This window comes from Dermacentor silvarum, chromosome 2 (assembly GCF_013339745.2).
Source record: "Dermacentor silvarum isolate Dsil-2018 chromosome 2, BIME_Dsil_1.4, whole genome shotgun sequence".
In the NCBI taxonomy this organism is placed as follows: domain Eukaryota; kingdom Metazoa; phylum Arthropoda; class Arachnida; order Ixodida; family Ixodidae; genus Dermacentor; species Dermacentor silvarum.
The window spans coordinates 25762076-25775043 of record NC_051155.1 but is presented as its reverse complement, the minus strand read 5'-3'; the positions used below and the strand labels follow the sequence as shown (position 1 = coordinate 25775043).

The following is a 12968-nucleotide window of genomic DNA, read 5'->3' as shown; positions in this document are numbered from 1 at the left end:
AGACTTCGGCACACCGCACTTCTAGTAGAGTGTACTAGAACGTTCTAGTACACTCTACTTTAGGAACACTGAATTACGGTGGCGGCGTCGCGGCGCCGCCTGTTTTTCGTTGCATGTGCGCAGCACGACGAAGGCAGCCGCCGGAAGTTCGTCAGGAAAGTTCGCTCCATGTGGGTCGGCCTTAAAGGCCAAACCCCATATGCGCGAAAATGCACGCGACAGCGACGAGCGACGCGACGTAGATCGCCTTCGCGCGAGTTTTCGCTTGCACGGGCAAACCCCATTCACGCGACTGCTTCAGCGAGCGATCTCCATTGTTGCTGGCATGAAGGCGTCTTCTCGTACCAAATGTGGTGCGTTGTCCACGGTATGAAGTGTAAAATAAGAGGTTTTGTTGCACAAGAATACATAATTTTTTTTTATCATTGTCCTGCAGGATTTTTTTTATATGCACGTGCATAAACATTATTTTATTTGCTCGCTGTGTGCACGTTGCTGCGAGTCGAAAAGCACGTGAGGACAACCGGCAGTACGTCACCGATGTACATCCCGTTCCGGTGTTTTACTATTGGCTACTTGAGCACAGCACTTCCGGGCGACGGGCGACGGATTTCAAGTTCGAAAAACCGAGCGATCGCGCGATTTCGACCACGCGACACGTCGCGCGAACGACCGTTTCGTCGCTCATACCGTCGCTCGTCGCTGTCGCGCGCATTTTCGCGCAATATGTGGTTTGGCCTTTAGGGACATATATTATGACCTTGCAGAATCACACCGAAATTCAACGAAGAGGCCGCGGCGCCCGGGCGGCGTGAGGATTTTTCCAGAAAATAGTGTTTTCGGTTCCTGCGGACGCTTTCGCAGCATTTGTGCATTTTCCCGACTACTTTCGCGCGCAGGCCCGAACCTGCACCTCGCCTTGGCATGGGAGGAGTAAACGCGCAATTGCTTTCAGGTAATGCTCCAACACTTCTGAACTGGGAAGGACACTTTCGGGCCTTTGTTCAACTATGTGCTTTCAAAGTTTTGAACAACATATGGTGAGCGGTTTGCTAACGCAACCATGTCCTAAAATTGTTAATTCAGCGCTCCAAAAAGGGGCTATAGAATACGAAAGCAGTACACTTTGTTCCGACTATGTCTCAACGTGACACGCGCGATGTTTCATAAGCGACGCGTTGATGAATTCCCGATAAAAGCTCCAAAGTGCAAATAAATTGTGATTATTTTCTGCAACGCCACTTAACTACTCTACAATCTCCTAATTTTGATCGCATATTGACCGTTACATGGGCAACATATTGAAGTGGGCCAGGGGTATAAGTTGATAATACCAAGCACCGCCACCAAAAAAATGTTACGGATGAGAGGCGTTTATTTACAGGTGTTAGATGGGGATGGTCATCGAGAAAGGCAGCCACTGTGGTTTGCTGCCAACGCCCCAAATCCGCCTTTCTTCTCCTTTTGTTTCGGTCGCAACAGTATTGTTATATATCCCCTAAATTTATTTGCGCTGGTTTCAATGGGTCATGCAGTGAATTTTATAATAATTTAATAAAGAATTATGGGCGCCTGGTCACTAGCCTCACGCTCTTAGAAGGCTATACTATTTCTGCGGTTCCTAAGGGAGACTGATCAGCGCGACCATCCTTGATTGCGCAGTGAAAACACTGCCGTGCGTATTTACGCGGATGAGTTTATGGCACTCTTCCTTCTTATTATATTTTGATGTCCCTTTCCCTTTGCCCGAGTGTAGGGCAGCCAACCAGGAACAACCTGGTTTACGTGCCCGTCTTACCTTTCATCCATTCCTCTGCCTCTATATAACTGCTTCTTCGTTATCTCTGTCTCGTTTGTTGTAGTGAGCCACTGCTGCAGGAATGTGGCATTGTGGACTGAGATGGTGGTAAAACGACGGCACACAAAATACTCCTCACATTCGGTAGACGCCGGCTGCGAACTCAGACCACAGAGTTTTATCAATTCCAGCAGGGCGCACATGTAAACTAGTTGCTGACTCAGCAATCTGAAGAAACATGGGGAAGAAATGTCTCGTTTTCCCGCTGCGTTGATATAAGCTTCTTCTTGCGTGTGGACTGGTATGATGTGGTCGCAACAATAAACGGCAATTGGTAGTGAGCGCTATGTCCTGTGGCCTTTAGCCGTCGTCTCGTGTTCGCGCGATTTTTTCACCACGTGGCGTTATATATCCTCGTATACGCGTGGCTACATGTCTAGATACTTGTACAGAGCCGGAAAATATATGCCATGGGTTGTGTTCAACTATGTGTGCGAAGTATGTGGTACCACAACTACAATTAAGACACGTTTGTATGCTTCTCTTTGTTTTTCTTTTCTGTTTTGCAGTTGTCGAGTCAGCGGGTATTCCTGCTGGAGTATTTGAGATGAACAGTGGTAGTCTCGGGCGCTATGATGAGTGTCTGAGCATCGCAGTGCCGGATGATGCTAACAGCAGCCTAGTCGCGTTCCGGGGCTCATTCTGTAGCGTCTTCCTGAAGGCACAAGGGAACCCGTTCTTGAGAAAGCTCATGAGACGCGTCTTCGAGAATACACCGGAGATGAAAAAGCGCATTGGAAGCTTTCGGGAGTTCGAGAGTCTCCAAGAGAACCCGTACCAGCTGGGCCTGCGTGCAGCGGTCTGTGCCCCGTCTACGTGCACAGCCACCGACATGGAGAGCTTGCTCACAGCTGGTGAGTGGTCCAGTCTGTGTCCGTTCGAGACCTACGCTATCGCGATGAATGCGTAACGTTGAGAAGGACAAATATATACGGTTGGTGCATTCGTGCAGACAGTCTAAGTAAACCTATTTATGGCGGAATTTACTCTCCGCTGTATACGCTTGCTTGTAAGTGCTCCGCGGTTAAGTTGAAACACGTCGACGCAGGGCCTCTACAGCGTATATTATGCATATTTCAACGAGGACCAACTAGCTCGCCTTCTTACCATGAAATGTTGGTCAGTTAAACTCTTCGTTGTTTGAAGAATATCACCCATTTCCTTGCCGGAGACGTTTTAAGAGGTCTTAATCAAGAAGAATGAGGGAAATCAAGGGTGCTGATGTTTAGTAACAACTATACGAAGAAAACAGACAATAAAGCAAAGGAATGTGTTTCCATACATCCATTGTCTGTTGGCTTCACATGAAAGGCCTGAAATCGTTTAGCCTTAAAGAAAACCTTTGTAAGTCTTCGAAAGACTCTCCAGACTTTTCTTGCAGGATCTTCCTCCGTCGACATCAGAGTACTTGTTATTCTCGTCGCTCACTTGGTTTTCGCGAGAGTGTCTAGCACCTCCGCGAGATGTTTCATGGCTTCAGGGGCGGATCTAAGGGAGAGAAAGCCGGTGGGCGCGACTGCAAACCTTGGTTTCTGACTGACCAGTGCTATGCGACGGAAAACACAATTTTTCTCTCAACTATGTGTGTTGCCTTTTTGAGTGTGAACTGTTCTCTGCAATCATTTGCGTGTTCGGATATTGTGAAACCCTGGGCATCATTCCCCTGTGTTCGTCGTAAAGGTTCTTGTTATTTGAATGGTCGTATCCTGAAACACTAGGTAATCCTATGTGGCGCTTCGGGTAATGGTTTATATGGTAAAATTTGTAGTCCTCCGGCTCGTCAGATGCATAACAGGAACAACTCCTCCAGATATGTATACCTCGAAAACGGAGCATACAGGACGATTGTGACGGCCGCGGAATGGAATTTTGTGTGGGTACTTCGGCTTGAATGGAGGCATAAGGTGTGTGTGCGCTTCTGATACGCGGGAGCTCGGAGGCCACATTGCGGTGTCGTAAATCTCGGAAGCCATGTAGTTAGCTAACGCTCTTGCGCAGTCTCCCCTTGGTGTTGGAGTTCAATTATGCGGAATTTGCTCATTTCACAATACTTTTCCCGTTTATTTTCAATCGCAAAAACGATTGCATATTTTCTGCTGCTACTTTACATGTGACCTGTCAAAACCGTTTTGTGATATAGGAAAGTGAAATTACAACGCTACTTCTTTTATTATTGTTTTCTGTGGGCAATGCGATGTCGTTGTAGAATATCACAGCCACCCATTTCTTTGTTGGAACACAACTAATGCATATAACGCAAAACTAGAAACGAAGAATTACAATCTTAAGCATTGCTAAGGTTTGTATGATTGGGGTTTTCAGGTCATATGAACCGGTACATTGCAGCGGAGCTCCTCAGCGCAGTCATTGACTCACGACTGCTGAGTCTCACTGACTCACGGACCCACACATCCACTCCTGTTCATGGTGCCGACGGCAAGCATAAACTGGCAAACGGAATAGCTACGCGTATGCAATACGTGGACTAATGCATATACTGGTTGAACTTGTGCCCCTTAAACGAAGTATCAACACTTAGCTGTTGCTATTAGCCCCGAGAAATTTGATTGGTGTCCTCTCGGCGTGTTACGCCAGCTGGAGGACTTCACTGTCGCGCCGCGCCGCGGTGATGTTGTTGTGTGCATGTGTGTATTCCACACGGTGCGTATGTGTGTGACGCGTGCCCACAGAATGTTTTTTTTTCTTCCCTTCTGACGCAGCTGCCGAACCTTACGGCATACAAGTTAAGGTCCCTGTTTGTAATGATTCCTCACCGACAACATTGGGTGCAGATCAGGTCTTCTCACTGTAAGTATAGGCGCTGTGGCAAGAATGCTTTTGCATATCGTCTGATTGCTTGTCGTTATGAAAGAGTGTTGTTTTTGTTAGTGACCCCGCGAAGTCGAAACCAATCACACGAAATACTAAGCACCATAGTTTACGAAAACGGTCATTTGAGCAGCTGCAAACGCAGTGTGTTTGCAGAATGGAACTGAAGGAATACGTTGGCAAGCTCCTAGGAGATTTCAGCTTTTTTTCTCCCTTTAATTTGCTGCCATGGAAAACTTTCAGCTTCGACAACACTTATATGATGAGTTAAAATGGCGATACACTTGGCAAGGGGTCATGCAAAAAAAAGAATGCTGTTTTTTCGTTATTTTGATACACAACGTTTAGATTAAGTGGATAAGGATTCGACCAAGACAAGTCGAACATGAAGGAAGAAAGAAAGCAGAATTGCAAGTATGCAATGACGTTTTGGTAATGAATTGCCTTTTTTTAAATTGAAATTCAGGTGTGCGTTGGTCTGCTTGCTGATGGTGGTGATCGTGGCCTCTGCAGTGGACCTATGGCTCCGGTATTCGCCGAAAACCAATCAAGCAGCTTCCAAAGGTGCACGACAATTAGTACTAGTTACTATCCGTAACGCATTGTTAAAGATTAACTGCAACGAGCTATCATTCAGGCTGACTAACTTCAAAACGACAGCGCGCGGTAAGATAGCCCGAAACTGCTAGAACGATGTTTTGGGAAGGTGTCAACTCGAGCGCCAATGTATTTTTGTAGCACATATTAAGGGCGATTAGCGTGAAAGTGGTGCTAACCTTAGGGTTTCTGTTAATCAGACATATGACTTAACTAATATTTAGCTTGAATTCCAAATTGCAGCAGGTGCCCAAAAGTGATTAATAAATAACATTAATTATGCTAAGTCTTCTTAACTAGCTATACTTACACATTCTGATTTATAGCTATACTTACGCAGCTAATTCCCGTCACTTTCTGATATCTAACTGTAAAGCTGGAGTGCTTCGAGGAGCGTTTTGTTCGACGCTGGATATATATTTTATTTATTTGTAAAACAAAGGAATCGCCGTGAAGGTTTATCGCATGTGGAGAGATGCGTCTTGTCGTCATCAGACAATCAGCAGTTACTATATAAGCAAGCTTCATCAGAGCTCTGGGAATATGTGATGGCGGTACGGAGCCTTGAACACGTTAATGCTCGAACACAATTCCAACAGACCCTGCGTCCAGAGAACATATTCTGCGACGATCCACTTCGGCGATACTTTCGACTTAGGCATCAGGTGCGTGGTGATTGGCTGGTTGAGCAAAATCGGATGACGTAGTGCTCAACCAGCCAATCTGCTCATCCGAGTTTGCTCAAACAGCCAATCAGAACGCGCCTGATGTACAAGGCGTGGCCAAGGCGATAGAATCGCCGAAGTGGATCGTCGCAGAATACGTTCCCAGGATGCCACCATCTTCCTTAGCAGCTGATTGCACCTTTTCTGATCTTGTTCAAAATGCTCTAAAGAACTTATCAGCACTTGCATTGCGTGAGGCTAAATCCCTGACGCTACTGCAGATGAGTGAACTGCAGGACGTCTGCATTTTTTTTTAAATTTTCAAATAGGTATACAAGACATGTCGTTATAGTGGTACCGTTTTTACACTCCGATAAGTGACTCTAGGAAAAGCTATATCACTTTTCGCACAGGTCAATAGTACAATAGTAGAACTACTTGACGCTTTCCAAGTTGCAATACGTGTTGCCAAAGGTGCATCCATCTGCAACTGAGTGATCTTGTCCGACTCTAGTGCAGGCCTGGAAACACGCACACAGTAACCAAAGTTGTGAAAAGTTGATATGTAATGTTCGCTGTTATTACTTAAGGCAAACGATTCTTTTAAAAGACGTTATTCCTTAAAACACAAATAGCGACACTTCCTGAGGGTGATGGAAAGTGAATGACTATATAGGAATCATGACAAAAAAAAAAAAAAAAGAAGAAAACAAAAATCGCGCCCCGGAACGACCGAGAAAATGCAGCGATGCACATTCCTCTCGGTTGTAAATACACTTGGACGCTCAATAATAAATCCTCCTGAGACACGCGATGGCATATCACGAACATAATCGCGTTGTAAGTCGGTTATTATAACCGATTAGTAAATTACGGACGTGAAAAACCATTTTTTTTCTAAGTACCATGGTTAGACTAAAGCACATTCATCAACGCGTCACTGCCCCTTTTCGGTGTATGTCCGGTCGATTTAGGTTAAACAGTGAAGGAAGCATCTCGATGTACAAGGACAACGTTGCCATCACCTCATGTTTCATATGGCAGAAGCTGTTTTTATGTGCCTAAACACAGTGACGAATATGCAACATCGTGCGGTGAGTTGGCATGCAATCAGCGGCACATCCCGGTGGATGTGCTGCTTCATCTTTCTGGGGTTTTACGTGCCAAAACCAGTTCTGATTATGAGGCACGGTGTAGTTGAGGGCGCCGGATTAACTTTGACCACCCGTTGTTCTTTAACCTGCACTACAACGCAAGCACACAGGCATTTTTGCATTTCGCCTCCATCGAAATGCGGCGTCCGCGGCCGGGATTCAATGCCGTGCTCAGCAGCGCAACGCCTTAGCTGACTGAGCCACCGAGGCGGGTGCCCGGTGGATGTGCTGCTGTGTGCATTTGACCGTGACGTTTGAGCAAACAATAGGTGTTGAAGGCTTTTCTCAGACCCGGCCGCTAGTATAATAACCAACTTGAAATAATGCTTGTCAGTGTTTTTTTTTTTTTTTGGTCCCCGAGAAGGACAGTGGCGCTGCTTTCAAAAGCAGTAGTTTTGTTTTGACGAACATGTAAGTTTTATTTCCTCTTTTGTGTACTGTTCGCATCATCCCGTTCCATTGTGTGCGCAGACTGCAAGACTACGAAGGCGCAACTGCTGCTGTCTTTCTCGGCCGTCACCAACACCCGGCGACTCTTCGACTTCAGTGCCGGCGCTGGAGGACGGCTGCGCTGCCTCGATGGGGTGCGCTTCCTGAGCGCCGTGTGGGTCGTGCTCATACACAACTACGTCGTAGCGGAGCCCAACAGCATGGGTACGCGCTTTTCACACGCACCGACTCCCGTCTTTAACTTCTAAAGTTATCGGGCTCGAGGAAACAATTTCACTTTAAGCAAGGGGCATGTTAATGAACACTAGGTGGTCGAAATTAATTCGGAGCCCCCTACCAAGGCACCTCTCGTAGCCGCCCAGCCTTACTTCGGGCCGCTAAATCCCATGATTCGATTTAATTGGGTTTGATATGACGTACATGACAGTTCGCTTTGCTCTCGGAAGTGCAGGGCTTGTAGCACGCAAGCTGGCGTCATCGCTTACTGCGGGGGCTCGTGGCAGGAGGCTTAGCGCCTGCTACGTTAACCATTGAGCCGACGTCGTGGGAAAACTCACCGGAGTACTCGTATTCCTCGCTTTGTTCTTATTTGTTCCGCTGCATTGTTTGCGGAGAGGACTGGGACGTCGCCGCACCCTTGCCCGAGCTCATGAGGAGGCGCCATGAGATGTGTGCTGTATAAACATATTAATGAGGTAGTAACTGACATGTACGCCCTGCTATTTACAGGGTGTCCCAGCTATCACGCAGCACGATTAAAAAAAAGAGGAACGCCGTTACGCGAAGCAAACCTAGTGCGTATTGTTTCCAGTACAGTGTACTAGCCGCCAGTAATTTTTTCGTTACTGAGATTTAATTAGGTAATTTTAACTAATTATTTAACTCGAGAAGTACTGTCCTAATTATCAAAGTGTCAATGAGAAAGTTGTAGAGCAACATAAAACACTCCAGATACAACTTTCTGTTGCTGAATACGTGCGACATAAATGTGTTTTTCTAAGTGTGGAAGAAGCCAGAATTGCAGAATTGCCGCGCGACTGGCCGCTCGAGGCACTTTGCGTGTATGCGCGGGCTTCTTTCACGCTCGGAAAAACATTTTTATGTAGCCCGTATTGAGCAACAGAAAGCTGTATCGGGAGTTTTTCATGTTGCTCTACAACTTTCTCATTGAGACTTTGATAATTAGAACAGTACTTCTCGAGTTAGATAATTAATTACAATTACCTAATCAAATCTCAGTAACGAAAAAATTACTGGCGGCTACTCCACTGTTCTGGAAATAATACGCACTAGGTTTGCTCCACGTAACACCGTTCTTCTTTTTTTTAATCGTGCTGCGTGATAGCTGGGACACCCTGTATATAGTAAACTAAAGGCCAAGTCGATCGCTGCCCTGTCGGCCACTGCCTGCAACCATTGACTGGCGTTTGTGTTTCTGTGATATAGGCTGTGCATGTTATATTAGCGGCCTAGATGACTCTAAGAGTACTGAATGTCTCACCTTTAACACCGTGCCACCTTATTTATTCGGTGCAGCATTTCAGCACGGCGTCTTGTAAACTTTCATACGAAGTTGAGGCGCGATATGCTTGCTTAATCCAGTCGGCAAGAGTTGTGCGGTGTAGAGTGCTATGTATCATTCGGTAAATAAGCAACATAAATTTAAACTAAGGTGTATATTTACGTTAGTTATGCGTTACGTTAGTTATGCTTCAGTATATTTACGCCCTCTTCGTTATATAAGATGCCTTACATTCGGTGCTTAATTCATGGAATAGCAAAACGCTGTATCAGCTTTACGATGCTGAGACTGTACACTGTTAGTGCACGAATTCTCCAAAGTGTCTAAACACAATATGGTCAGTCGGCCTAGTTTGTTGATGTGCATCTTGAAAATTTTTAAAGCGCGATGGTAGACAGTATACGATAGAAACAACGACAGAAAAAGCAGAAATTGCACCTCGTCGTGTTGTTTCTATCATGTACTGTCTATCCTCGCGCTTAAAAAGTTTTCAAGATGGCTAACGTCTAAACACACTAATTGTAGGTAGTGCTCCTCTTAATCCCTTCTTAATGCCTTTTTAAAGGGAACATTATGGACGTCCTCGCCCTCAGATCCAATATTGCGCTCACTACCGTGTTCTCGGGATTCCTCAGCATCGAAACCTTTTTCTTGCTCAGGTAAGGATGCACTCTTCGGAGCAGCAAGAATATAATGCATTCAGTGCCCATTTAGGTAAGCAGCCGGTTTAAGTAGAGCTAGCGTTGCATGTGGGTGCTTCTCTGTTGTCGCTTTCATGGGCGTTGCGCTGAAATGTCAAGGATAAATAGACGTTAGAGTTAAAAAAAAAGGGAGGTTTCGCACTCATAACTCAAACGAACTAGGTAGAGTATAGTGCATTGCAAAGACCAGTCCGGCCTGTCTGAATGTTATTTACAAAGCTGAAGTGCCCTACTTTTGCTCATTATAGAACATAAGAAGAACGTCTTGAAAAGTGCACACCGTGAAACGGTGATTCATTGGCTAGACATCCTCGGGAACGCACAGTTATTTTTATGAGACTAGTCATAATGCCACAGTTCAAAACTGGCGCATCAACTTGCGCAGCTCTACGTTAGGCTCAGGCACAGCACAGAGGGCACAGAACCCCCACTCGTCATCGTATCGGCAGCCGGCTTTTCCGAAGTGCAATGGTAGGATACCGTGAGAACAACAAACACAGCTGTTTATTGAAAACCGTTATTTACACTGTATTATTGAGAATGTAAATTGCAGGAGTCATGAGGGACGTAGCGGCCGAATACTGCACCAGGGAGGCCAATTCCTGTTCTGAAGAGGGAGTGACTTTGTTGAAGCTTAGTGGGCCTTCCTAATTTGGTTGCACCTGGACTATAGTATAGCCCCACCAGCTCTCGGCAATTTTTTTTGCCGGTGTGAGGCGCCACTGCATGCCCGAAAATGTAGTGGACTGGAGGAGGATTCGAACTTACCACCTTCAGATTAGAAGCCCGTTGTTCTACCTCTGCTCCAGGCCACCACTTCCTGATAACGAAAAATGTTAGGCCTACTATTAGGAGACAGGAAGAGAGCGGTGTGGATCAGAGAGCAAACGGGGATAGCCAATATTCTAATTGAAATTAAGAGAAAAAAAAATGGAGCTGGGCCGGGCATGTAATGCGTAGGATGGATAACCGGTGGACCATTAGAGTTACAGAATGGGTACCAAGAGAAGGGAAGTGCAGTCGAGAATGGCAGAAAACTAGGTGGGTGATGAAGTTAAGAAATTTGCAGGCGCAAGGTGGAATCAGCTAGCAAGACAGGGGTAATTGGAGATCGCAGGGAGAGGCCTTTGTCCTGAAGTGGGTGATGAACCGCTGTTGAGGACGGCCGAAAACTAGGTGGAGTGATGAAGATAGGGAATTTGCAGGCACAAGTTGGAATCAGCTAGCGCAAGACAGGGGTAATTGGAGATCGCAGGTAGAGGCCTTCGTCCTGCAGTGGACATAATTATAGGCTGATGATGATGATGATTAAGAAGCAAAGGGTGATGCTTTGATAAAGACAGGAGCGTGACTATAGCTAGTGCACATATTCCGAAATGCTGTATCTCTCTTTCTCGGGGAACTTAATCACACATGGCTCAACGTTTGCTGTTTTTATGGTTAGTTCGATTTGTTTAAATTTAGCTTCATACTATGACCAGGACGAGAGGTACATTTACATGCTGCTTACAAAGGCGCACAAGATGAGGCAACGTGGCTGAAGAGGCATATACTCGCAAGCGTATTGATTGGGAAGTCGGGCGTGGCAGCAATACGGTGAGGGCACCACTACTACTTTGAGAATCGAGTCTTACGTCAAACGTCCGTCGTAACTATAGCATAAATACTGGCGATGCGAACCCTATACACCGATGTCCATATCGTGTCTCTGCGTCGGAACGAGCTGTTATGCAACAGGAAATAAAAAAGATGCTTTAAAAGGACATTATCGAGCCTTCCTGTAGTCCCTGGGCTTCTCCCGTCGTACTTGTCAAAAAGAAGAATGGAACGTGGCGCTTTTGTGTAGATTAACTCCACCTGAACAAAATCACAAAAAGGACGTTTACCCTTTGCCACGCATTGATGACGGTCTAGACTGGCTGTACGGTGCCACCTATTTTTCTTCTATCGACTGACGGTCCGTCGACGACATGGACCGCGAGAAGACTGCATTTGTTACCCCGGATGGTCTTTATCAGTTCAAGGTGATGCCTTTCGGTCTCTGTAACGCGCCCGCCACCTTAGAACGAACGATGGATTCTTTGCTTCAGGGGTTCAAGTGGTCCACCTGTTGGTGCTATCTGGATGATGTCATCGTTTATTTGCCCACATTCGACACGCATCTAGACCGTCTTTCAGCGATTCTTTACGAGCTCCGCCGGGCCGGTCTCCAGTTGAACTCGTCAAAATGTCACTTTGCTCGCCGCCAAATATTCGTCCTTGGACACCTCGAGGATGCCAGAGGCGTGCGACCTGATCCTGCCAAAATTCGCGCCGTTACGAGCTTTCCTGTCCCGAAGTCTACTAAGAACGTTTGTAGTTTCGTAGGGCTGTGCTCGTATTTCCAACGCTTTGTAAAGGATTTTGCGACCATTGCACGTACCCTTACCGACCTCTTGAAGAAAGACGCCCCGTTTTCTTTGGGTCCTGACCATGCCGCATCTGTTTCGCAGCTCACTACTCTCCTTACCACGCCTCCAATCCTGGTCCAATTTGACCCGTCTGCCTCAACGGAAGTTCCAACTGATGCCAGTGGTCACGCATAGGAGCAGTGTTAGTACGACACCAGCGTGGACATGATCGCGTTATAGCCTATGCCAGCCGACTTCTATCATCCGCCGAGCGCAATTATTCGATCACAGAGCGCGAGTGCCTCGCTCTTGTGTGAGCTGTTGCGAAGTTTCGTCGATACTTGTACGGACGCCCTTTCTGTGTCATCACTGATCCCCATGCTCTCTGCTGGCTATCCTCGCTCAAAGACCCCACGGGACGACTCGCTCGCTGGGATTTACGCCTGCAAGATTATACCTTTTCCGTGGTATATAAGACGGGACGCTTGCACAAGGATGCAGATTGTTTGTCCCGCTACCCCGTCGACGAACCGGCTGATGCGGACGCCATCGCTTCCGTTTTCTCTATGTCCCAGTTGCTTCAAATTGGCAACGGGCAACGCCGCGATCCTTCCTTACGAGTTTTCATCGACCGTCTGGACTCAACGCCTGGTGACGCCTCTCTCCGGATGTTTCTCCTCAAGGAGGGGACATTATACCACCGCAATTTCGGTCCCCATGGCCCCGACCTTCTGCTCGTCATTCCATCACACCTGCATTCAACTGCCCTCCGCCAACTTCAGGGCGCTCCCTTGGCTGGGCA

The 12968-nt window shown here is 46.7% G+C and overlaps 1 protein-coding gene across 1 annotated transcript; it reads left to right on the top strand.

Moving 5' to 3' along the window:
- The first annotated feature begins 1397 nt into the window (after nucleotides 1-1397).
- On the top strand, nucleotides 1398-9738 carry LOC119440882 (nose resistant to fluoxetine protein 6-like). Its single transcript, XM_049662675.1, has 6 exons — nucleotides 1398-1425; nucleotides 2368-2712; nucleotides 4579-4666; nucleotides 5154-5251; nucleotides 7575-7757; nucleotides 9641-9738. Exons 1-6 carry the CDS (start codon nucleotides 1398-1400, stop codon nucleotides 9736-9738), a joined length of 840 nt encoding a protein of 279 aa, XP_049518632.1.
- Nucleotides 9739-12968: the final 3230 nt, after the last annotated feature.

Bases quoted from the DNA above. Each gene is read 5' to 3' on its own strand.
- LOC119440882 (XM_049662675.1), top strand. From the start codon at position 1,398: ATGGTCATCGAGAAAGGCAGCCACTGTG. The intron at 2,713-4,578 runs GTGAGTGGTCCA...CTTCTGACGCAG, and splicing joins GGAGAGCTTGCTCACAGCTG to CTGCCGAACCTTACGGCATA. The intron at 4,667-5,153 runs GTAAGTATAGGC...ATTGAAATTCAG, and splicing joins GCAGATCAGGTCTTCTCACT to GTGTGCGTTGGTCTGCTTGC.